The following is a 26,995-nucleotide window of genomic DNA, read 5'->3' as shown; positions in this document are numbered from 1 at the left end:
GCTTTACCTAACTCACAGCTCCAGAGGCAGGGAAACACACCCGTCAGCAGCGCGCATTGGAGATAAAAAAAAGCGCATCACGGACAAAGGAAATATGGGTGCGCTAGAGAGGGTTCATCTCCGCCGGGTAGCACAATGGATGAGCTGCTTGTGCTTCTTTTACCGGGAGACCAATTAGCCCACCTTAATGAGGTGCTGGGACGCAAGATACTGCAAGCTAAACAGGCGGAAGGCTGCGTTTAATCCGTCTGCGGATCCTTTGAGCTTGCAATGGCTGTGACGGGGATATGCAACTGGATAGGGAATAATGTGCCTTTTTATTTTGTGATATTTTCCTTATTTTGTGGCCTTTCCTTTGGACAATTGCGCTATTCTGTTACAGAAGAGCTCGAAAATGGGGCACTGGTCGGCGATGTGGCGCATGACTTGGGGCTGGATATTCGAAAGCTCTCCACCCGAAAAATGAAGGTAACCTCCAGCAGCGGTAAACGTTATGTGATTGTCAACCCCAAAAATGGGAAATTACTTGTCAATGAAAGAATCGACAGGGAGGCACTGTGTGATTTATCCAACACCTGCCTCATAAATCTGGAGGTGCTGGTCGAAAATCCCAATGAGGTGCACCACGTTGAGGTGGAGATTGTTGATGCCAATGATAATGCGCCGCAGTTCCCCAGAGACGAGTACCAACTAGAAATCACAGAATCTGCTTTACCTGGTTCTCGTTTCCAAATTGAAAACGCTGAAGACCCAGACATTGGTTCAAATTCTGTTCGCATGTATCAGCTCAGCACAAACGACCATTTCGCGCTGGTGTCCAACAAACCCTCCCTGAATACAAAGCATATCGAGCTTGTGCTCAAAAAGCCCGTTGACCGTGAACAGACGCCTTACCACCAATTTATTCTAAGTGCTGTGGATGGTGGGATGCCAGAGAAAACAGGCACCGCCACAATCAATGTCCGAGTCCTGGACTCAAATGACAATGTCCCCACGTTTGACAGCTCAGTGTACAAGGTGAAACTGTTGGAAAATTCAGCCAAAGACACCCTGGTTATCCAACTGAATGCATCTGATCTGGATGAGGGCACAAATGGAGAGGTGTATTACTCTTTCAGCAGTTACACCCCTGAGAGAGTGAGGCAGATGTTCAGCATGAACACCAATACTGGAGAAATAAGAGTGAGGAGCAATGTTGACTATGAAGAGACCAACTCCTATGAGATGTACATCCAGGCGATGGACAAGGGCCCTGGTGCCGTGGCAGCACACTGTAAGGTGGTCGTAGAGGTGGTTGATGTAAACGACAACGTTCCCCAGATAGTGCTGTCATCTCTGTCGAGCCCCGTGAGGGAGGATGCCCGTGCAGACACCGTAGTGGCCCTTATTAGTGTGACCGATCAAGACTCTGGCGCTAACAAGCAGGTGAGCTTAGAGATCCCAGCAGGCCTTCCTTTCAAGATCAAGTCATTCAGAAATTACTACACTCTGGTTACCTCAGCCTTCCTGGACCGCGAGACCACTGCTGCCTACAATGTCACTCTGAGTGCCACAGATGGAGGGAACCCTCCCCTCTCCTCTCAGAAGACCATACAGGTGGATGTGGCTGATGTTAATGACAACCCACCCCGATTTGAGCAGACTTCGTACACCGTCTATGTGGGCGAGAACAACGCCCTGGAGCCTCTTTGTGTACTGTGAAAGCTCAAGACGCAGACATCAAAGAGAATGCACGCATCACCTACACAGTGCTCAATGACAACAACCATGGCATCCCTGTCACCTCGTATGTGTCTGTGAAGGCCGATACAGGGGAGGCGTATGCCCTGCGAGCCTTTGACTATGAGTCACTGAGAGAGTTTCACTTCCAGGTCAAAGCCCAAGATGGGGGCATTCCTCCACTCAGTCGCGTCGCCACCGTCTACATCTACGTAATGGATCAGAATGACCATGCACCACTGATAGTCAACCCTCCCGGCAACGGCACACGCTCCTTGGAAACAGTGCAAAAGAACGCAGAGCCTGGTGTCATGGTTACCAAAGTGGTGGCGTACGATGCAGACGCAGGTCCAAATGCCTGGCTGGTGTATGTGCTGGAGACGGCCACTGACCTGGACCTGTTCAAGGTGCACGAACACACAGGGGAGATCAGGACCACTCGGAGGATCCTGGAGGACAACTCCACATCTTTCGGTCTGACTGTTGTGGTAAAGGACCATGGGCAGCCTAGCCTCTCCTCCACTGCCACCATCAATGTGGCTGTCATGGAGGTGCCGCCCAAAGTGGCCCCTGACCCGAAGAGAATCATACGCCCCCACAGCACGCTGCTGTTCTCCAATGTGACCCTCTACTTGATCGTGGCTCTGAGCGCCACCACCTTTGTTTTCCTAGTCACTGTTGTGGTGCTGGCAATCGTCCGTTGCCATGCCTACTGCACCCAACCTGGATCTTGCTCTCCTTGCTGTGTGTCGCAAAAGCCCCCTCCCGATGGGGGGAGCAGCAGCGTGAGTGCTGGTGGGGTAGGCGGCGGAGGACCTGGAGCACAGCCCAATAGCAATGTGATGCTTCGGAGAGACCTCAAAGTGGAGCCTCACTACATCGAAGTGCGTGGTAATGGCTCTCTAACAAAGACTTACTGCTACAAGACCTGCCTGACAGCCACCTCCGGCAGTGACACTTTCATGTTCTACAACACGGGACGACCCATCAGTGGCACCTGGGGCAGCGGCGCCGACCGCTTCTTCACCAATAACAGTGGATTTGTACGCAGACTGAGCATGCCTGATGCCTCCATGCAACTCTGCCCAGAGGTGGGTCATTCATTTTGTATGTTTACCTTTGTGGGAGGTTAGGACTGGAAGGTCATGAATCACCATGTTTACACATTAGTGGCTTTAACGTAGCCTACGTAGGGCTGCAAAAAAAACACCTATTATTTTATACAATGTGGATTAATCTGCAGAATATTTTCTAGATTCATTGTATGCACTAAAAAATACAAGAAACAGAAAGTCTGTAATCTTTTAATGTTTTGTAATGTCAGTGAGAAACCTATTGATATTCAGTTTAATATTATATAAAACAGCATTTTTAAGAGGCTGAAAACAGCATTTCCTGACATTTGTGCAGAAAAAATAACTTTCAAGAATAATCGATTATCAAGAGATGTTAAGATTATCTCCATCAACTCAATCGACAAGTCAACTAATCGTTGCCGCTCTACTTGTATGACATATTTTCTAGCTCGAAACAATGTAACATCCCTTTTTAGTACATACTAAACATGACTTTTCATTAAGGTCTATTGCCATAGCATGCATTGTCATAATTTCTGTCTGTGTGATAGTGTTGCTGCAGGGCGTTGATATTTCTGTATGTCAAGTTTGATCGCCTCCTGCAATGAATTGAATCCTTGCATGCCGCATTCTCTCTGTGCAGTTCCCACTTGTGCTGTGCTGTCGCCCAGCCCAGCTCAGCACTCACACTGCATTAGTGTCAGGCCTGATGCTTTTCAGGGTCTTCTGTTATTTCTGATGATTCAGAGATTTGTGTTTCAGTTTGAGGTTGTCATCACATCTACACTAGGAACAGGTCACGTAGTATTCACAACTCTCTCATTCTCTGTGCAAGTGTGTTTCACTTTTGTGTGTGGGGGCAGACTTGTGTGTGTGTGAGTTGTGTGTGACTGTTGCACTGGAGCAGTAAGGGTTAATTGACTTGATCAGAGGCCCTATGACTAGTTTTTTCTTCTGAACTTGCACGACTATTCTAGATGAGTTAAACAGTGAATGCCTTCACCTGCCAAGCCATATCTAATGATTTAATTCCACACACACTACATCAAAAATCCCTGAATTACATGACATTATTGCAACAAAAACACCAACACTATTATCACTTATATTGCTGTTTAATTGACATGATGCTAATCGAGATGCTCTATATACATGCTTTCCTGAAGATACATGTGCCATTTGTTTAGACCTCTAATGTTGACATGTTCATGTTGTAGATTTATGGAGTCCATGTTGGAGATTTCTGGGTATATATTTTGCCTTTATGCAGGAGACGTTAGATTAGAAGGTACAAATATTTCTGTCCGATTATTAAGGCAAATGCTGCTAAGGTTAGGCGTTCATCTCTGGATGCATCATCCTTATCGGTTGCCAGCCACTGGTACATTAGTTACAAAAAAATCTCCAACCAAGACTAATGTAGCACTGTAAATTAAATTAACCTCCAGCCTCTGTTCCTTAGCCCTGTAAATTAGATTTACTCAAAGATGCTGGTTCTCCCAGCAGGAAATACTCCCCTCTGAATTGAACTGAAGAACACAATGTGCCAGCATTATCTGGGACACTTGCTGCTGCCTGAGCAGGTTTGTGTCTTAAACACAGCTTTTTATTTTGTTTTAAGGGTTATTCAGGTTCCGAGGCTACAACCCACATGATGCTGCCAAATTTTTTGCATGAATGCAGCTGTTCACATTATTTCATACAGTGCAGCTAGACGGTACCTATTCATGAGGAAAGTGATGAGTAGGCATAATCAGGCATGAATGATTAGCTCATTAAAATAGGGCTTTCCCCCTATGAGACCAATATGGTATTTTTTTTATATGAAGGCATTATCATCAGCAAAATGTGTCCATCATCAAAGGCAAAGGAATAGCAGTCTTGGCAGCCTTAACATAATGTCCAAACATCTCAATACTTTTAACCAGAGCTGCAACTAACAAGTGTTTTCATTATCGAGCTGCAAAGTATTTTCCTTCTTAAACATTTTTCTTGTCAATAATGATTTCCCTATCAATAATTTTTGTCTGAAAATCGGAAGAAATGTCCATTAAAGTTGCTTCAATGTCTCTGAATATCTTCTCGTACAAATGTCAGTCTATAACCCAAATGTATTCAGTTGTATATGATGTAAAAAAAAACTTTGAGAGGCTAAAGAAAGCATATAAATGTATTTATATCAAAAATAAATCTTACCATTTACACCATCACAGCTCTGATGAGAGCTAATGTAAGATCATTTAAAATAGTGTTACATACTGTATGTTGTTAAAGATTACCCTCATCCAAGCAATGTGTTTCAATTTCAGTATAGTAAATATCCAAGGTATGTAATATAGAAGAAATTAATTTGTGAAACATTATTGATCAGTTGTAACATGCATTGTCTTACACTCAGACACATTTGCGATTTGCTATACTGTACTGATATTGTTTATATAAATGCCTCAAGTAATACAAGTGGTTGACAGTAAATAAGTACATTTACTTAAATACTTTACTTAATTACAATTTAAGTTCCCTTATTTGAGAATTTTCATTTCTTGCCACTTTATACTTTTACTCTATTGAAATGCACAGGAAGTGTTTCATTTTTTACTTAACTACAATTATCACTTAGCTTAAGTTACATTGAAAATTCAAATTAATAATGAAAATGTACAATTACTAAATATTTTATGAACATAATAATATAATACTGTATACTGAATTGTTTTATGATTAGGCCACTGTGCAGGATGAGTCATTTTAATTGTTGTACTTGAAGTATTCTTTGACGCAAATACGTTTGCTTACTTTCACTTTAAACAGAGTAAATCTACTGTTTTGTATTGCTGCTTTTACTTTAATAAACGATCTAAATACTTAATCTACTACCCGGCTAATATAAACCAGAGGTATTGGATGCGGTTGCCCTGGCGATAATGGCTCTTGCTTATTGGTTTTCAAAGGCAATTATTCACCACAGGGACTGCTGGGACTTCCAACCACTCAGCTCAGCCCGGGTTCATCAGGAGCAGACAGACACTCACAGTTACATACACACACACACACACACACACACACACACACACACACACACACACACACACACACACACACACACACACACACACACACACACACACGCACACACACACACACACACACACACACACATACACATGTGTCTGTGCACACACACACAGCCATCCGGCACTCAGGGAAAGGGTATTTCTCCCACTCCCACATTTATACAGTCGCAGAGTGACACTGTCCAAAAACTCGTCAATATGGCGTTCAGTTACTGCCCTTTTTCAAGTCCTTCTGTGTCTGTGGATATCAATATGTATGTGTGTGTGTGTGTGTGTGTGTGTGTGTGTGTGTGTGTGTGTGTGTGTGTGTGTGTGTGTGTGTGTGTGTGTGTGTGTGTGTGTGTGTGTGTGTGTGTGTGTGTGTGTGTGTGTGTGTGTGTGTGTGTGTGTGTGTGTGTGTGTGTGTGTGTGTGTGTGTGTGTGTGCGTGTGTGCATGTGTGTGTGTGTGCGTGTGTGCGTGTGTGACACGACTGCAGTGTTCCCATCACGTCCAGAGCTGGGATGTGTATCATGATTAATTGATGAGGCCATGGCCCAGCCTAGCGCTGCACTGAATGAGATCAAACCTAACTCTCTCTCTCTCTCTCTCTCTCTCTACCTCCTGCTCGCTCAGCCGAAAGCCCCGAATGCTGACTGGCGATATTCTGCATCTTTGAGGACAGGGATGCAGAGGTAAGCACATTTCCATCTTTTAACTCTTTTACAACTTTGATCCTCTAGAAAAAGGCACACTTTACACTCTTTATCAGAGATGCTAAATGTACAGAATCTAATACAACATTTATCCACACATCATCACCTTTTTTGCATATCCCTACACTTCCATCAGAAATGATAGCAGCGCAATAAAAAAAACTGCTGACCAGTATGTGCCATTATTAAAAACAACCATCAGTGGCCCCCTCAGCATCACTTTGTGAACGTCTTCCTTCTTGGGGAACAGCCATCTGCAGCTCCCATCAGTGGATGCATAGCACTCCTCCTCTGCAGTGTAACACTATATAGGTCATCTACATTCTGAGCGTCGCTTCCCCCCAGTCTTTAAGCAGGAAGCATGAAGGACAAATGAGCTGACTATGACCTTTCTCAGATGATCAGAGCCACACATGCATCAGTCTCTACGTGCACATCACACATGCATGCCCTTCTGTGTGTCTTTTTGTCCAGCGATGAGGGGAGAAGTTGTAAATACAGACAGTAGAGGACATTTTTGGACTTTATTCCTGCTGTTAATTGGCCTGCAGTGAGATTCCTACGCCTTATTGCTTGACCAAATCTGAATTATAGATTGGTCTAAAGATCTCATTATCATTAGTTTCAAAGCAATCAGAGAATACTGACATTGGATCCAAAAATAGCTTTTTTGTATCTACATCTGTCATTTGAATTTGGTAATGATCATGTCAGAAAAGTTATTTAAAATACATAATCAAGTGTTTCGCTAATTTAATACGAGGACAGCTGTAACGTCGGGGGCAAATTAGTTTTACCTCCGCATGTCTGTAATTTGTACTAAATTCTCCTAATTTCCTGCCAACAATGCTCACCGCTCAGTCGTGCAGTCCTCTGCGTTGTCTAAGTTTGATTTAATTGGATATTAGTGTTAATTTCTATGGCGTGGAGGGTATCATAATGAGCATCATGTCATCAAGTCACTGTAACATGACATGGATTAACATAAATCATCATTGCAATTTGCCGCTGCCATCTCTAGAATGGCAGTGCCTGTAACACGCTAAGACACAGAGAGGCTCATGTATTAACACTTCACCCTAACACACGCATGCTGTAATATATCTAAACAAAGCGTGGAGCATCAACTTTACTGACCCACATTCCTAGGGTAGTCAGTCAGTGGAGAAAACACCAGTATCTGTGTCACGCTCTCACCCGTTACAACTAGCTCCCTTGATTATGGAAAAGTTAAACTCACACTGTTCAGAATGCACACAGCCATTTTTTATTTATAACTAATCCCTATTCAACGTAACACATAAGCGTGTTGCAGTTTTGAGGTAGATGCTCTGCTGCATTGCAGAGGCCACAGCCAGGATAGTGCCTCCTATACAGTAAGCTCTGGATTCATTATGGATGTATGCGGGGAAAATCTCCGGACTAGGTTGGAAACCCTTGGCTTTGGATGTTTATAACATCATTACAAAAGTTTCTTAATCTAAAGTTACAATTGAGTGATTCTGTGTCATCCTTTTCCCCCAGTTGTGTTATGCTTATGTAGGAAAGCTTAAGGGAAATTAGCCCTATTAATGTCCTGTTTGACTCTTTGACCTGAAAGCATGGGTGTAAATAATACATTAAATGATGGCTGAAATCCATTTAGCTGCTTTGATTTCAGGGTCCTGCATGCTGGCAGGATGTCACTCTTACCTCAACAGTCATTTAGAAAGCAACACCGGAGCTTTTCCGAGAATAAAACATTTTTATTGTATCTTGTCAAGTCAAATGTTGCCATTTAAAAAGCTTATTCTGATTCCTAAATGCTCTGATTTAACAACAAATTATGTCCAAGGAGTGTAGGGTTTGGGAATTATGGCAGTTATATGACGAATTTCGAGCTGTCCTCCACTCCACTAGCTGTGACATCACGCACTCTAAGCCTTAACGAGCTGCGCAATACACACTCATATTTAAATCTGAAGAAGGCCTCTTTACCAAGCTCCAAACTAAGTTAAATATCTCAAAAGGTGTAAAAGATATGAAGGATCTGAAGAACAAGTTTTATAGCTGAAGGGCTTGTGATCATTTTAAAGTTGGAATGAAGTCTTTAGCTGAAAGTATGTGGAAGGAGAAGCATTTGGCGCAAGGTGTAGGTAAAAGAGGATTTGAAGGTTCCTCCCATAGTTCCATGTTAAAAAAAGAGTTTAAAAAGCTGAATATTTCAAGTATAAAATATTTTGAAAAAGTTGAAAGTTTCCCATCATGTGCTGAAAAGGCTGAATATTTTTGATATTTGAATGGTTTCTGTAGCTGAAAGTATGCTGAAGTTATTGAGAGCCAAACTATTTGGTGAAATAAGAAGATGATTAAAGAATCGAAGAACTATAGTGGAATGCTGTAAACAGCAAACAAATGTTGCCTAGAGGTTCCTGACGGCTCGCCACTGGTAAGTCGCTTTGGATAGCGTCTAACATGTAATGTAAAGGGTAAAACAATCATCTTACTATTCAATGTTAAAAATAATAATTACTTTGAGGCCTTCTTGTAGAAAATATATAAAAGGAATGACTTCTACATCTACAGCCCACCCGCTGAGTCGAATAAAACAGTCGATCCCAGAAAAGAACACCCTTTGGGTTTCATGTCTACTGATGACATTTAAAATAAAAAACATCTCAGACTTCAAAAACTGCCAACATCCTGAGAGTCTATGTTGTGCTTGTAGCGTGAATTCTTAATATTTTTCATTTGGGTGTGGTAGGAGTGTCCTACTTTCTATACACATAATTATTCAAATATAAATATGTAACAAGATCAGCTGGAAACACTTAAGTACTTTCAAAATGTTATGTATCCCAATTGAATATGTAAATAAGTCTAAAATGTTGACAGATGAAAAACCAGCAAAGTAGAAAGTGCTATTGGAAAGCTTTTACTGTGAAGCAGCGTTTATAGAAGAAAGGCACTCAGCGTGAGAGAGAATGAATTGTAGAAGAAGGATGATGGGAAAATAGGGGTAAGGGCGTGACAACTCTAAACCACAGCAAGTCCTGTGTTACTCAACAGCTACACAAATATACTAAACTGAAAGCAAATGTTCTAAATGGCTTCTTCTATATTCCATCTGTCAATGTCTCGCTCTCTCACAGACAGCGAGATCAGTAGAAATGGCCATGTCATGGGACCTTTAATAAAATGTATGTTGGCTCAATTTTATTTAGCTCTTTATTTGAGGGTAAAAGGGGATTTCTCACACTGTTTAAAGGCAGTGTATTGTACATGTAAGGGTTGAATGTTGTTGTTTTTTTAATATATGAAAACTGATAAGTGGATTCTACGGGCACCAAAAGCACAAGAAATAGATGTAGTAGTCCAAAAGTGGTCGCTCTCGGCACTGGGGTTGTTGAGGCCTGAAAATAGTGGCCAATGCTGCTAGAAATGTTTAGAATGTAAGTGTTTAATAGCCATTCAGTTGATGCTTTGGAAATATATACTATCATAAAAACAAACTTCTTTAATATGAAAATGCTTAACAGCCAGACTGTATAGCCATGAATAATGACTCAATGTTTGATTCAAAGGTTGAATTAATATTTGATTTGAAGTGTCTCATTGAGTTTGCTGAATGTGTTCTGCCTTTCAGTTCGGTCCACATGGAGGAGTCCTCTATGGTGCAGGGGGCCCAGGGGATGCTGGTCCAGAACTGGCCCACTGTGTCCAGTGCTGCAGGTGAGTAGCAGTGAGGAGAGAGTGGGGGAAAAGCACCGAGAGTGTCAGCTTATTTGGGGAAATTGTGTATTCAAAAGCAGAGGATGTTCAAGTCAGGTGTACTGGAATGTCCTTACGCAGGCACCAAAGATGTAATCCCTCTGGGACCCTTGTTGTGCGTGCCAAAAACATAATGGTCGGGGAAGCCAGCAAGTGTTCATGTCCCTGTCGCTGCACTCATGTTACTCCCTCCCAATAAAGCTGCTGGCAGGTGAATAAATTAAACCCTGGGGTTCATAAACACAGTAGGTTGTACAAGCTATTCTTATATACATAAATAATAACATCATTAGACAGAAGGGCATAACCCAACACTGCCCAGGGCATAAACTGTTGTGTAAGCTACTACTGTTAGCTAAACAATTGCTACAGTGATGTAGTGGACTATCATTTTTTTTGTATTATGTATGCTCTGTAATAGTGTCACAAAACACATTTTTTAGACACATTTTAAGTCTTCAAGGAAACAGATAATAGTTTAGTAAGCTAAAGTAAAGAAGTACACTAATTTATCATTTTGGGAAATGCGTGTTTGTTTTCTTAACAAGGGTTGGGTGAGAAGAATCATTCTACTCTCATATCTGTAGCTCATTAGAAAACAGCCATGATACGCTTAGCTTAGCATAAAGACTATAAACAACGGGAAACGGCTAGCCTTGTTTTGATTAAAGTAGTTTTTTAAAAATGGCTACCAGCACCTCTAAAGCTTGCTATTCAACATGTAATAGGCTCATCTTGTTTGTTTATTCTGTACAAGAGCCAAAGTGTAAAATCCGAAAGTTGCTTTGCAATTTTTTTTCGTTTTCTTTTGTACTGTTTAAAGGTCCCATGTCATGCTTTTCCAGTTATTACCCAGGTTTTTCTGCATGTAAACGGTCTGCAAAGTCACAAACTCTCAAAGTACACTCTGTAGCGAGTACAACTCTAACACAGAAAAGACCTGTCTATGCTGCCCCCTATTCTAGTAGACCTCAACAATGGAATTATGATCAGTAGAAATGGCCATGTCATGGGACCTTTAAAGAAGATATGTGGTTTGTCCGTGAGATTTTACAGGTACCTAAATGTTTGTCTTTTACGTTTGAACAGTGCTAGGCTTACTGATTCTCCCAAATATTGGTATTCAGGTTAAGCTAGGCTGACTGTCTCCTGACACTAGGTTATTATTTAACGTACAGAGATGACATGTGTATTTATTATGTGAACATCATTGCAACAAAGAGCACTTCCTAAAATGTGAAACAATTAATAAAAAATGACAATATATTATCTAGGTCAATATTTGCAGAAAGGAGTCCCATAGGGCATGCAACACAGAGGTTGTCTCAAAATAAAAGCCACTAAATTACATTTAATCACAATCACAATATGTAATACATTTGTAAAGTTGAATGAATCTTTGGTTCAGATAATATAGTAAAACTTTGGATTTGACATCTGCTTTAAATATCTATATGATCTGAATTCCACTGCAGTGTTCATGCAGAGCTTAGCTGAGGTGCCAAAAGCCTGGAGCTCTTTCACAGAGCCACAGATAAACAACTGTATCCTCCCTTGAAAGCAGCTGCAGCATAGGGAGCTACAGACTGAAAAAGCTGTGTGTTTTTAATAAGACATGAGCTGTCCTGAGTGGGTGGCAACATAACAACTGTGTTGCATAGCACAACATAAGTGTAAATAGAACCGGCTAGGAAATGACCTGTGCTTCACATAAACACAAGCTCAAAGGAAGCTAAAGACAGTTTTTGTCCAATGATTGGAAAACTTTTGAAACGTACAACTTCGAAACAGTGTTTGGAACATTGTGAGCTGTTCCATCCTTTCTTCCTTCAGCCATTTATTGATTTTCTGTCTAGCTGCAGGAATAACAACATGAGTAGAGATCTGAGGGTGAAGGGTAGCATCCCAGTCAATCACACGGCAAGCAAGTGACAGAATATGTCTTACTGTCTGTCAGCGCTTCTCTCTGGGGAAAAAAGCTGGAAAATGATTCAAGGTACAAGCTCTACCAGCATCTCTGTGCCTGTTGGCTGCAGAGGAATGTGTTTTTGTCAGCAGTTTAAAAAAAAAGCTGCCGGCATGGTCATGTAAAGACTCAAATATTGTCTTTAAGCAGAGTGTACAGTGTCTACTGCAGACATGCGTTGTTGCATGATAGGAAATAATTTGTCATGAGTGGCTTGGCACTAAAGGCATAGACATGTAATGGATTGCAGGTTAATCCTCTTATGCATCAAGAGGTGGAACCTTTTTTGTGACACATTTTCATGTCTGCAGTGAATTGTTATCATGAAGTTGTCTGGTATGCTCTGATGCATCTAAATGTAGCACCCTCAAAACTGTGTTTATGTAAGTGACCCATGGTGCAGATGAGGAGACCTTTGTCTAATGCCAGAGGGGGAGAGAAGCTATTATCAGTAATAAGAGAGTATCAGGGAGAAAAAAAGAGATCCAGTAACATTAAAAGCTATTTTAGAGAGGGATAGCAGAGGAGAGGTACAAGGGGATGGAGAGAAAAGGAAAACAGCGAGGTGTGGGGGGATGGAGGAAGAGAAAGGTTAAGAGGATTGGCAGGTTCCTGCAGTAGTGTTGTTGCTAGGGAACGCCATGTGACCTGTTGCCTGGCAACACTGTCTAACTGAGAGATTGCTGCAGCAGCCGCACCCTCCATCAGCAGGGAGTGGGCGAAGGCAGTTTCCATGGCAACGGGTCATATCTTTAAATGGAAAATGTACAGACAGAAAAAAAAGGAAGGAGCAGGGAACGGAAAAGGGAAGCAGACTCTGCAGGGGCAGGTAGTAGGAAGAAAAAGGGGATGCAGTAATATTTGAGGAAATAATGGTTCTGGTAGATGTTTCTCATGCAGAATGCATGGGCTAAACCGCACATATTTATACAAGCGTTACTGCACACACAGATGTGTGACCCTATGTGCTACAAACCACTAGAGGGATTCTTTTTTAGATGGAATCGTATCTTGGATGAAATAGAAAAAAACACAGCCTATTTTAAATGTAGGACATCAAGGTGACACGAAATGAGGCTTCAAACACCCACATATCTAGCAGGTGTCATGGCAACCTCCTCACAAGGAGCTGTGCTGACCTGCTTACCAGCCATTTCACCATAATCCGTTTCAGGATGCGAATTTGCTCCAAAATATAGGCTAATATGAAGCTATGGCAGAGTTACAAATAATCCTCCATGTTAGAGAAACAGTAGCAGAGGAAGCAAAGCTCTTGCAGCACGTTATGACTTCTTTTTTTCACGTACACACAGAGGAATATCTCAGATTAATACCTGGGCCAGGATTCTAATTAACAATGTCAGGGTTTTGGATTCGTCACAGCCGCTGCAGAGAGCCCTGGGATGTCCCGAGTCGCTGAGACAATATTCATTTGATTAGACACTTCACAGCCACTTGACATTTTACCTCTGTTGGTCATAAGGACATGAAATGCTATAGCCTCATCAAGTGCAAATAAACCAAACACTGTACTGCTCTCAAAGTGTACAATTTTCCTCACTGCAGGAACACAGTCATTATAGTGAGGTTTCCAGCTTCTTTACTACTAGTACAGTAATTCAAAGGTTCAAAGGGTTTATTGTTGTATGCACAATAGCTACAGTGCAGTCTGGCAATGAAAAAAGTCTCAGGCTCATAATCAGCACAGGTTAATTATATATACAAACAGATATTAAAGTTTACAGAGTTTAGCATTTCTATGTCTTCTTAAAACATGAAAGGAAATTATTTATAATATTTGATTTATTGATAACATTTAACATTTAAATGAACTCAAAAGGCACTATTTAAAAATTACATTTAGTACGTTTCAAAGTCTTCTGCTTTTATTCACTTTAAAAGAACAAAAAACGATGTCAGAATTGGACATTGCAATGAAAACAATAAATTACGCAGGCCAAATCTAAAGGCTTCTTGTTACCTTTTTCTATAATGAGTGGTCCACCACAATTAAGGTCCTGTAGCCTGCCTGCAATGGTCTGGCCAAAACCAAATAACTTGGATCAAATAAAAATATACCAAGAATGACTAGACACATAATATTCTATAAAATCTTAAGTGAATATCAATTTGAATCGGAGGATAATCTGGATGTATAGGTGGACCCATCATCACCTTTTGTCTAGCACCTCCATCAGGCTTAGTACATTTTAATCATAGACCCTATATAAGAAGTGGAAGTAGTCACTATTATGTCAGCCATTGCTTTTTGGATTACCAATTTCAATACTTGAGTTGGGCCTTCTTGGTTTTAGGCTTGTGTATTTTTCTCTAAATGGCTCTGTTATTTTCTAAGTGCACATCAAGCTGTATTAAAGAACAATTGAAGTGAGCGATATTTACGATAAACTTGTCAGGAAAAACAGACATCCGCAGAGGTCTTCCGCTTGATTAAAATGTAATGAGCACATTCAAACTTCCAGGAGGCAGAACCCTTTCCACTGTGTGCACGTATTGACCTTTCTCCTCCATTTGGTGTTTGTATTTACTTTGGGTCTGACATTATTTGTGTGTAATCATATTTGTAAAGCTGTAGGAGAGTTGTGCAACCTGCCCCGTTATACTTAAATATAATTAAAAGTCATGTTATGGTAAAAAGGTAGTTTGCAGGCTGCTTTGGATTAGGTGTAATGCTTTACTTTTAAATTACAGGGTTTTAAACCTGTAAAAATGAAATGTCAAAAGAAATATCCTTTGTATGTCTTTACCTCCATAAATACAGGTTAAGACCGTCTAAATAATGTGTTAACAAAATATAACGACTGAAAACACTTACCCACCTTTAAATAGGTAACAGGACATGTCAGTTATATAAAATGGAGGTGCATTGCGTACAGCAAATGTACTCACTGCATTACTGGCTGAATGAGATCTTCCACATTCTGCCTGACAGTATTTTGCACATCTAACTAACCGGCTGTCTTTTCAGGTTATTTTAAGAATGTTGTCCTCCTCCACATGAGAAGCAATCTTGCTGTCTAACCATTGAAAGCCATTGAATTGGACTGATTTAAAAATACCAGATCCTCTTCCTGGGTTTAATACCCAGATTAAAGAGCATACCATCAAATCATAATCCTCTGAAACAGCATTACAGAATTATACTAATGGTAGGATAAAATGATAACATATGACACTGACAAATCATTTAACAAGCTAAATAACTTAGGTCAATGGCAATCTACGATGGCAATGGAAGAGTCTACCAAGGCACAAGCTGCTTTCAAGTGTTCCTTGAATGGAACCATTTCCAAATTTGGGTAGTTGCCCATCTAACTTTAGTGTGTTCATGACACCACAAAAAAGTTTTTGTTTACTCTTAAGAGTTTTCAACATCATCTTGGTACTAAAGATAACATTTGTTGTTGCGACATAAGGGGGCGTTCACTTGAATTTTCTCGGTTGTGGACTTATTTTTCAGATTGGGAAATGTTTCTGTCACCATTTAAAAGTACCACAAACACCCTCTCTGGAATCGTTGAAGCAATTTAAGAAACACAATTCAAGTATTTGCGCCTTGTTCTGGATCTGCTCCAAAATGTAGTTGTTTCTGGACCACCATGTAAAGAGAGCTGGTGGCCCATGTAATGGAGCTACAGTATGTCACAATGCGGAGGACCCTTCTGTGTTGGCATGAGACAACCTTTTTAAAACAAAGAAACTAAATCTGCATTTTCCTCTGCAGTCGAGGCTTGAAGTGATTTATTAGCTATCCTGTTCCTTCACATGCTTATTATTTAATGAAGCTTACAAATGAATACTTCTATTTTTGCCAGAAGAAAACTAATTATGTATGTGTGTTTCTGTTCCTGTCACAATGGTACGTTGCTGCTTTGTTACTTTAAGACACACTATCTGACCACTCCTGCTATATTACAACCTCAATCCTTTACTGTGTTAATATATGCATTGTGGTATTGCCCATTACATCTGCTCTTATTATAGTCCATTTATATATAATTTATTCTCATACTTGAAGAGCTCATTTGTAGGGGCCGGTTCATGGATGCATTTTCAGAATAGTGTACTTCCCAATGGGACTATGGTTTGAAACCATTTCAGCATTCCAGTAGTGTCATAAATAGCCTACAACAAAAAATCAAACAGAATCTTTTGCAAGGGCCGTGTTTGATCTAAATGAAATCCAGAGAGAAAGTAGGTCAGCGCAGAGGGAACTGGTGTGGGCCTGAGAGCACGGTGTCTGCAAAACCCACCCACCCCCATCTTTCTTACTGCCTCTCTAGCGCTCTCTCTCTCTCTCTCTCTCCTCTTATCTCATCTCACATCCTCTTTCCTTTTCATTCCGCTGTCTTTAACCTTTTGACCTTAATATCTATGTCTTATTTTCACTTCCCATAGCAATTCCTCTATATATACACAGGTTTTTTGTCCTACTATCTTTTCCCCAAATGGGTTCCTTTCTGTCACATCCAAGCTTGAGGGCAACATGTTAGATTTTGAATCCCTGTCTCTGGCCTCCTATGAGAGTAGGATTAGGCTGCTGTCATCAGCCAAATACAAATAACACTGCCACGTCAAACATCCCTGTGGTTTAAAGGTTAGCCCCCTCCAGTGTTCCCTCCTGTGGTCTATCTGTCCTGAAAACATCCACTCCCTGTGGCTACCGCTCCATTGTCAGGCTACTGCTCTCCACTCTTTTGTGCACCATTTTGATTATTCCTTACATGTCAGATTAGATGAACATCTCAAGGACCAAATCATCAAGTCTTATTAGGAAGCTATGCATGACAAGCAGGACAATTAATTCACATTGAGTAGCAAAGGTGGATTTACCTCTGTGAAGTCACGGTCAGAATGGACTGCCCTGCTTCTGCCACTCACAAGTAATCAAAATATAATTTGCAAAGAGCTACTGTGGAATTTATACTTCAAGGAATAGTTCTATATTTTTGGAGAAGATTGCTACACCTAGTTTAACAGCCAATTGATGGGCATTATCAATGGATTTCAGACTCATGGGTTTGGGTCAGAAAGGGCCTGCTACTTCAACCAGTAAATATTACAGTCTATTCATACTGTTGATTAACGAGAACAATTAAAACAAAAAGGTGACACCTAACTAAAGCAGCAGATGTCATTATCACTGCAGAGGCAGAAGTCAGCTAATATATGTAGTATAAAAGCTAAAAACTAAAAACACAGGACCAGACCAATGTTAGTGAGATGTGTTGTTGTCTTTGTGTTCATGAGAATGTTTCACTTTCATTTAATTTTCACACAAATTACAATCTTTTCCTTAACATGTAGCTTTGGTGCTTAAACAAGTTAAAAGTTATTTGTAATTCAGTTATATAGCCCGTTTATTTTTTTGGTTTCACTTTTAGAACAAAGTAGGTGCAGTTTTGCCCATGTGATGCATTAGAATGGTAGCAACTGTTTCACTTAGCTTAGCATAAAAACTGAAAACTGGGGGATACAGTAGCTAGCCTGCCTGTAAGACATAAACATCGGCCTACCAGCACCTGTAGTGGCCGGAAAGGATCAGACGAGAGGCAGGAGGAGATTTGCAGCCCGACAGGTCTTTTAGTTTTATTCCAGTGTCAAATATGATACACCACGGAAACAATACCAAGAGCGCGCCTCAATTATACAAATATCACACATATATATATATATATACTGTAGTTACTTTCCCCACCCACCTAGCTTACGTTATTTAGTATGATAAGTTACAGGATGCCAAGCTTTGTCAAAACAAGAACATCCAAATGAATATAACAACTCTCTTGCCCCCATCTGGTTGGTGTACATTTTCTGTCACAGATACAATAATTATTCCTCCTAACTCTCATGTCACTCTGGCCTTTTCTTGTTGGCAACGAGAATATTTTTCTAAGTATTTCACTCAACTAATCCCAACACACTGACTTTGTCCAAGCCGGGAGTACACTTCCAAGAATAAGGATTACACGTTAAATATCAAAATTGAACATTTTGTTTGAACAAGTTTGTTCAACTTGTAATTAAATAATATAAGAATCGATTTCCTAATTTAACTTTCAATAGCTTGTTGACTCAAGAAAGGATTTCATAAATGTAATAGCTAGACTTGACATCATTCTTTTTATTTGTCCTACCTGTGCAGATGGAGATGGTGGTGAACTCTCCCCCCCAGTGGGTGCTGGAGTAGACAGCAACAGCTGGCACTTCAGGTACGGCGCCTCCGGACAGGGCTACTACCCTCCTCAGCCCATGAGGCCCGGAGAGATTCATCCTGAAGCCTTCATCATCCCCGGATCCCCAGCCATAATTTCCATTCGCCAGGACGCCGGCCCCGTGGATGACAAAGGTGACTTCATAAGCTTCGGCAAGAAGGAGGACGCCAAGAAGAAGAAAAAGAAGAAGAAGGACAAGAAAGACAAGAAGGATAAGGGCAAGGATGATGATGATTAGAGGTGAAGGGGTGACTTAAAAACAGAGCTACCAACAAACTACCATCCCAATTACAGAGCCAGAAAAAACGCCAAATACATATTGTAGAAACGAGGGAGCCTCCTTGCACCATACTTGCATAGACATTGTACAGTGGCCAAACCCTCATTAGAACAGGCCTGGCTCCCCACGTCATAAGAACAAATGTCTTGGCTCATTTGATCCATAAAGTAGGCCTATAAAAGTCTAAGGTTTATGGTAAACAAATGTTCTTAATGGACAGACTTGATCGAAAGGTTGGACCAAATTCAAACAGAAAGGGTTTTATTGGATTAGATTAGCCTTTCTGTGATTTGCTGCCCCCTGCCCCACTTTATACAATAAAACAAAAACACCTGAAAAGGTGTTCTATTTGTATCTGACCATTGTCAGCTGAGGCTGCCTGTGTTGGCTTCTCTGTCTTTATGCAGCCCCCTTCCTTTTTGGCTAACCTACTTGGAGGTGAAGTGGAAGCCAAACAAAAAAAATGAAACCGAGGCTTTTGTCTTCAGTATTACGGAGGCCTTGTAGAAATTCAGCAAATGCGGTCTTTTGTAAAAAATAATATGAAAATGAAAAAGTAACAGCATACAGTATATGTATCATGAGATTAGCACCTTTAAGAGATTGGGGTGGCTGAGACAAGTAGGACCACACTCTAACAAAGAGCTCTGTTTTTCAATGTAATATAGCACACTGCTGAGGCTCAGGACTTGGACTAGGTTGCACCAACTATGCGCACATTTGTTCCAAGGTTAGGGTATAAAGTAGTTTCTCCATAACTGCTGGTTAATTTGCTATTAGCAAATTACTCGATTCGATTGTACCATGGGTAGTAAGCGGGCAACTCTACGGCTGTAAGTTATAACCGAGATTTCAGATAATTTGCCAATCAGTAATGGCATTACCTCGCAGATGGGTACAGGGTGTGTAGTTGACTAGATTGGCATAAAACAAAACGATCGGCAAATAACATCCATATTTGACTTTTAAACGACAAGACTAGTTTTTGCATGTTGCAGTCCATCTTTTACGTCTCTGACGATTTTTTAAATTTGTTTTTGTGAGCCATTGTCATACTATTGCCACAAAAATAAATGAGCTGAAACCCTGAAACTATTTACCATTAACATATGCATTAAAGTGAACACAGGGTATAGTTTACTGCATTATACAATTTGGCCAGGTCTCAGAAAATGTATTTTAATGGAATGGAATAAAAAAAAAAATCTTAGTTCAAAAATTGTCATCAGTAATGTGTCCTTGTGTAGAAAATGTGCAGAAACATCACTGTTATAGTCCTTAAAAATTGCAAATTGGCATGGAATTACTGAAGAAGAAAGGAACAATGTTAAAAAAAAAATTGAAGTTCTGCTTTACTGTTAGTGAGTGCAATTGTGTGACTTTGTATCATTTGCACCTGCTTACTTGCTTGCTTAACTATTTAGTTGTGACTTAAGGTTAACAGATTTTTGTGGTGCTACCGCTTGTGTTTTAGCAATGCGTGGATCGGGATAAGTGGCTAACTTCGGATAAAACTAGGGAACCTACGTGCAGCTGATGCAACGGCACCTGACCATGCCTATTTTCTTGGAATATGGCACAGGTCAATGGGGTCATAATCCCACTGTGTATCAGCACATTCAGACTGACATTATTGTACACAAACATAGCCTCTTACTCACACATACACACACACACTCTCTCTTACACACATACAGATATACAGAATACACAAAAATATACGAAAAGAACACTAACGGGAGGCCAATGGCAACCTTAATATTGAGTGTATTATATGGATGGGAAGCAGGATCGTTGCTTGTTGCTTCATTTCTGTTCAAGCCTGTTCCCTCTTCTTCTGTCTTTGAATGTTAAGTAGTTGTTATTCAAGCCCTGTGCCACTGCCTCAACTGCTTCAGTGCTTGGAGCATTTGCTTGCCCGCTGCCTGTTTCCTTGCTCTACTCCCGTTTCTTCGAATCAACATGGTTGGACGACATTTCTCATGGAAGTCATTCTGCTTCAATACCACAGATAGATACATGCACATATAGTACACACACACAGACACATCTTTTGTTAGGTTCAACTTCAGCTGAGCTTAGGAACCTTTCAGCCGAAGTGTCTCTGTCATCTCTTGCATAGTGCATTGTTCGGAAATCTGACAAGTTAGTTGAATCTGGGTTGATGCTGTACTGGAAATGTTGAGACAAAATGGAGAAGCAAAAGAATAGTCATTGTGCATCTCCAACGTAGAAGATGAGGAAACTGCAGCAGAGTTAATTGGGCAGGTCATTCCTCTTTCGCATGAGCAGAGGCATTGCAGTCATTCTTCTGTCAGCCATTAGTAAGAACTGATAAATGTGGTGTTGACTAAAACCATGTACAAAATACATGCAGCGCAGTTCAGCAGCAGTGGAAGGAGGTTGACTTGTGGTTGACTTGGAAAGGGGGGAATCCACTTTATTGGAGGTGAAGGACATTTTTAAGACAATAATCTCAGCTAGCAAGACCTTTGAAAGGATACTTTTTGTCTTAATTGCTGCACACAATCGATAGAAATAGTGTTGCAAGGACATGCTGTGCAGAAAGAACGTACAAGTTTCATTGTTGAAGTGTGAACGGTGTAAAAGTGATACGCTTTGTTTGGCCCTGACATTGTGAAACCCAGGTGTGGCATGGTAGCAAACAGTTTTAGATATTGGAACAGCATTACTATGAAGGAAAAGTGTCATAAAACCTCACCTCAGTGTCCCTTTCTTTTAAACATTGTCTTACCACTCACAGTAGGGAAATGTAGGTGCTGCTCGGGCTCAATCCCTCCCATGCACATGTGTTTTCCCCCCCTACCCCGTCCTTCAGGTGTACCTCTGTCAGATCACCAAGTGGCTGTTTGCATGTTATAAGCAAAGGAAACAGATAATATAGAGATACTATATATACATAGATATGTTTTTCCACTGGGAGATGCGTATCGGAATACATATACCTCTGATACACATTCTCAAATACACACACACTGGAAGACCCACACACATTCATACATACATACATAACTATTGCGAACAGTAATTCTGTGGAAAAAACCTAAAAGAATCACATTTTTTATCCTGTTGAAAATGAATTTAATCTTCTAGATATACATAATGCTATTGTGTTATGCTATGAAATGCTTCCCCCTCCCCCATGTGTTTACCCTTATGATTTTCTAAGATCAGAAAATCATTCCTGAAAGTTGTGTTAAACTTTGAAATGATGATCAAACGAACACCAGTGTGAAAGTCATTTACTCATCCTCCATATATAACACTTGTAAAGAAAACGGTATAAAAAGAAGAAAAAAAAGTCAAAATACATAAAACGTTGTAACAAAAATAAAGTTGATGTATTCTCTGCTTGTGTATAGTGAATGTTCCTCGGTCGCTGGGTGTGGCAGTGAGTGGTGCACGCCAGTCGACTGTGACAGTGCAGATCAGTTCATAACTTTTTTTGTACACCTGCTTTTCATTGTAAAGGTGATAATAGTGAATCTTATTATTTCATCTGGTAATGTGTTTTGTTAATAAGTCACAAATAAAGTTTTTCTTAAATATCTTTCATCTAAGCTGTGTTTTCACTTGTTTTCAGCTAACGGTTAGTAACTCTATATCATGGAGGTAACTCGTCATGTTTTATTAGTACAGTCCATTAAACTGGAATGAATCAAAGGCAGAGTTTATATAACAGCTTGTCATTCATGTATTTATTCAGAAGAAACTGGCACATGCAGTTAATGAAACAAAGATAGATGACAGAATGTAATATGTATGATCCCTTAAGATATTGTAGAGTATTTGTGGGAGTACAAGACACTAACTCACATAGTAAACCATCTGTTTTATATCTTGTCTATCAGATAATGCTAACATCTGACACGTCTTCCTGGAAATCCCTGTCCATAAATTGAAACAGTGCCCTTGCACTATTGCGACATTTGTGAAAACAACAAAAGGACACTTACAAGGCCCCCAACTTCTTAAACTGTGCTAGGTTTTTAATAATGACTGTCACAAAATACAAACATCTGATTCGTCTTCCTGGAAATCCCTCGCCATAAACTGAAACAGTTCCCTTGCACTGTTGCGAAATTTGTGAAAACAACTTAATCACACTTACAACTTGGAACTACTTAAACTCTGCTAAGTCATGAACATTTGCATTTATTGGCAGTAAAGACTGTTAAACACATTTCAAACCCGTTCATTACACAAATGGGGGGAAAAGGCTATACACTTGATGGAAAACACATGATAACAAGGGAAAGGCTTCATAAGCAGCTGGCCTATGAGAAAATCAATTGAGCAACCATCAATAACAAAATTGGAATAATAAACCCTTTGTGCTTGTAATTCTCAAACTGAGCAAAGGGTCAAAGGGTCAGCAACATAGTATGTGCACAAGTTGGGAGAGATTCTGTGGGCTTTTCTCAATGTTGAGTAAAGCTACTCCAGAGCCACTATTTCAAGCATACTACGTCATCGAGTGCCGTCGAAGGACTGTTCCAATGTCCAGCATACTTGGAATTCTACCGAGCCCGGCGTACTTCGTAGCGAGAAATTTCGAGGCTTCACATGTGTAAACTCCGCGGTCTTAAAATCCCCACCATGCTTTGCGCACGGACCAATTTCCCCAAATCTGTGGCGGAAAATGTAAGGCGGGCCTCTCATATGAAACCCACCTGCACACTTGCTCGCCTGTTCCACTCTTTGTTTTCTGAATGCCAGGAAGTATTCCTGCCTCGCTTCTGAAGCAAGTGACTCGGAAGACATGTGCTACCAAGCAAGCGTACTCGACATTGACAAACACCCACTGATTCTGGGGAAAAGGAGAATCTAATATTTTCCTTCTCCATTTGAACAAAGTGTTATCATTGTGGTCTGTAGATGTATGCACAACAGCTCTATCTGCCTGTAGACTGGAGAAATCCTTGATTCACTTCCTTCTCCAGGAGTCCATGGGTGTTTCTCAATGTCGAGGAAGGCTGCTCCAGAGCCACTATTTCAAGCATACTACGTCATCGAGTGCCGCCGAAGGACTGTTCCAATGTCCAACATACTTGGAATTCTACCGAGGCCGGCGTACTTCGTAGCGAGACATTTCGAGGCTGCACATGTGTAGACTCCGCGGTCTTAAAATCCCCACAATGCTTTGCACACGGACCAATTTCCAAATCTTTGGCGGAAATAGCGCTCCATTTAAGGCGGGGCCTCACATATGACGCACACCTGTTAGCCTGTTAGCCTGTTCCACAATTCTTTGTTTTCCGAGGCTAAGAAGGATTCTTGCCTCGCTTCTGAAGCAAGTGACTCGGAAGACATGTGCTACCAACAGGGGCGGTTCTATGGGGGGGCCAGTGACACTGACTTTGGACCCCCCTGTGGCCCCCCTGAAAATGAAAAAAAAGTTTATGATTAAACGATTTCCTGGCTGACGTAATAGGCGGAACTAAAGATAATTTTCATTCTAGTCTGACCCATTAGAGCAGGAATCTCCAACACGTTTTTTTTTAACGCAAGCCGTCATCGCTACGGAGGAGCACACAGCCTCTGTGAGCGAGCACACCTTTATCTATTTAATATATTTGTAAAGAATTAAGTAATAAATCATTCCAATGTGTACTATAGGACAGTAAAAAAAACAAAAAACAGTTTAAAAGGGGAGTTACTAGTCAAATATACATAAATAAAAAGAAAGAAGGCTAACTAGGTAACATAAGATAAGAATAAACAACTTTAAATGATTTGTTATTGGTTGTGATCATATTCTAAAGATTTTTGGATTATTGAAAAGTATACAGCTCCCTTTCATGAGTGTTGAGAGCTGTATCCATACATTAATGTTGTGTTCAAAGTATACCAGATTGATGCTTTTAACTTCAACATTTAAAAAAAACAAATCTTCCCGGGGGTGCATGCCCCCGGACCCCCTTAGATGATGTGAGGTCCATCCCCAAATAAAGCAGGTTAAAATAATTAAATGGCATACATTTTCTTTTAGTAAACACTGAAAACAGGTCCCACAGACCCAAACAGCACACAAAGGTAAGCATATAATAATGTGTAATGAAACAAATACAAATAACTATATTGCATTGTGTTCTTATGCGCAATTACTTCATACTGTCTTTGTCTTTTTCGTCCTGCATTTATTGTGCCCCCCTCAGAAAATAACTGGCCCCAGCCTGGCCCCCCCAGTCAAATTGGTCTAGAACCGCCACTGGCTACCAAGCAAGCGTCCTCGACATTGAGAAACACCCCATCTCTCGAGCAATACTGACACCCACTGATGAGAGTAGGGACTGGCAACTGACCCACATTGTTTATATTTGTATAACATATTCTTTGTGTATAAAAGGAAAAAGTAACAATGTTACACAGAAAATCAGCAAATAAATATATTTAAATTTTAAATTTTAAATTGTTGATCTTTTAAGATGTATACAAAACACATTAATCCCAATGACAATGGCATACCAAAAGGGAACATTCATTTACCTTACCAGTCATATTATCAGTGAATAGATTACTGAAGGGCGCAAAGCCAGTGGCTCAAAATGTCAAAGAGACACTTACCAACCATGAAGAGACTAAAAATTGCCCACAAATTGACATAAATAGACTACAAAGTTAAATTAAATGACTACAGAGAAACACAAACAACTACAAAGAGATGTACAACAACTGCAAAGGGAAACAAAGTGACTCACAATGACTATAACAATTGTTAAACAACCAAAAAGAAACATTTTAAAGAATATAAATAGACGCAATATGATTACAAACAAAAGAAAAAAATTAATAAAAAGACAAAAGGAGGCTAAACATCCATAAAGTTTGTGAATTAAAACAAATCAGACGAAAACTGAAACAAATCTTACATTAACATTACCATTATTAGTTGTCTGTTTGGTGCCCATCTGCCCCTTAGTGGGCATGTTCTGTAATGCAGGTTTAAATAAATGTAAAATCCTGTCCCTTATTTAGCTTTTAATTTCTAGACTATAGTTATATTCAATTATTTTAAACCTGACAAAACATTTTTTTAAACCCACCAATGCAAACATGTAATTCTCTGAGCAATGAAAATTATGTAAAAACGCACTGTCATGAACGTTCCCCACTGGATTTCTAAACCATGTTATCTAGCAAGCACTAGCTTTTATCAAAAATGAATGTCTTGGAAATACAAAAGGATAGAACATTTCAGCTGTTTCAACACTGATTCAAAAAAAAATATCAATGAAGTGTGTGTGATTGTGTATGTGTGTTTGTGTGTGGCCTTCTCTTTTCCTCTCGTGTTTTCCTGATTGCTGTTAAGTTGATTCACCTGTTCCAAGCTGCACACCTGCAACCCATCCACTCATCAAAGCAGCAGTAACCAAACCCTGGTTCTTCAATCACTGTCTTCCAGATTGTTGATTCAGCTTTAGCAGCCACTTGATACAGTTCATCACATAGAGCCTTATGGACTTGGGTCTGATGAGGAAGACACTTAAAGTAAGAATTACAGAAAACATTACAACACATACACACACTCTAAAGAGCCACAAACTATTATGATTAGTAAATTCTAAATATAAAAAGCTCTTACAGTGACAGTAAAACTGTTGTACCTTGCTACTGAGGCACAGTAGACTTTGTCACTGATACAATATTGTGTAATCACCTTGAGGCAATGGGACAATTTCTATTCACAAGTCAGCCTCTTGTTCCCCAGGGCTGCAGTGATGGAATATGAGTGCAATCTACTGAATTTGGCACAGTCAGGCATCGTAAAGTGTTTCAATCCAGTAGCTGTTCATAGCTGTTGTCGCATTTTATATTATATTTGAGAAGATTTTCTTACAACAAATAATGTGGAAATAAATAAACAACTGTAGTGTATATTTCGATTGTAAGAAACAACAACATCTACTCACATCGATAGGAACCTTGATAGAAAGGTGAAATGATAATGTTCCTGTATTCTGTAGGAAAGCCATTTAGCCAAAACATGCCCAACTAAAGTGATCTAGGACTGATATAACCGATACAAAACTATTTTAGATGGGTCTATAAAGATGTCCATGTCCTTCTCCGACTAGATTTCCATTTTGAGGAGACTGTAAAAAGCATCTTCTCATCCCTTTATCTGCAGCAGAAAGGTTACTCTAATTAATCTCAAACACGGGCCTTATTTCAGATT

At 40.2% G+C, this 26,995-nt stretch overlaps 1 protein-coding gene across 1 annotated transcript; it reads left to right on the top strand.

The window, feature by feature from the left end:
- Positions 1-22,366, top strand: LOC117552987 (protocadherin alpha-C2-like). The gene is given in 5 exon segments (XM_034226726.1): positions 1-1,672; positions 1,675-2,810; positions 6,484-6,542; positions 10,189-10,274; positions 18,446-22,366. Coding segments are annotated over 5 exon segments (2,991 nt in total). The 5' UTR covers positions 1-270; the 3' UTR covers positions 18,754-22,366.
- The last annotated feature ends 4,629 nt before the right edge of the window (positions 22,367-26,995 follow it).

This window comes from Gymnodraco acuticeps, unplaced genomic scaffold (genome assembly GCF_902827175.1).
Source record: "Gymnodraco acuticeps unplaced genomic scaffold, fGymAcu1.1, whole genome shotgun sequence".
Taxonomy (NCBI): domain Eukaryota; kingdom Metazoa; phylum Chordata; class Actinopteri; order Perciformes; family Bathydraconidae; genus Gymnodraco; species Gymnodraco acuticeps.
Note: the sequence above shows the minus strand (reverse complement) of the source record. Positions and strands in the feature narration are given on the sequence as shown.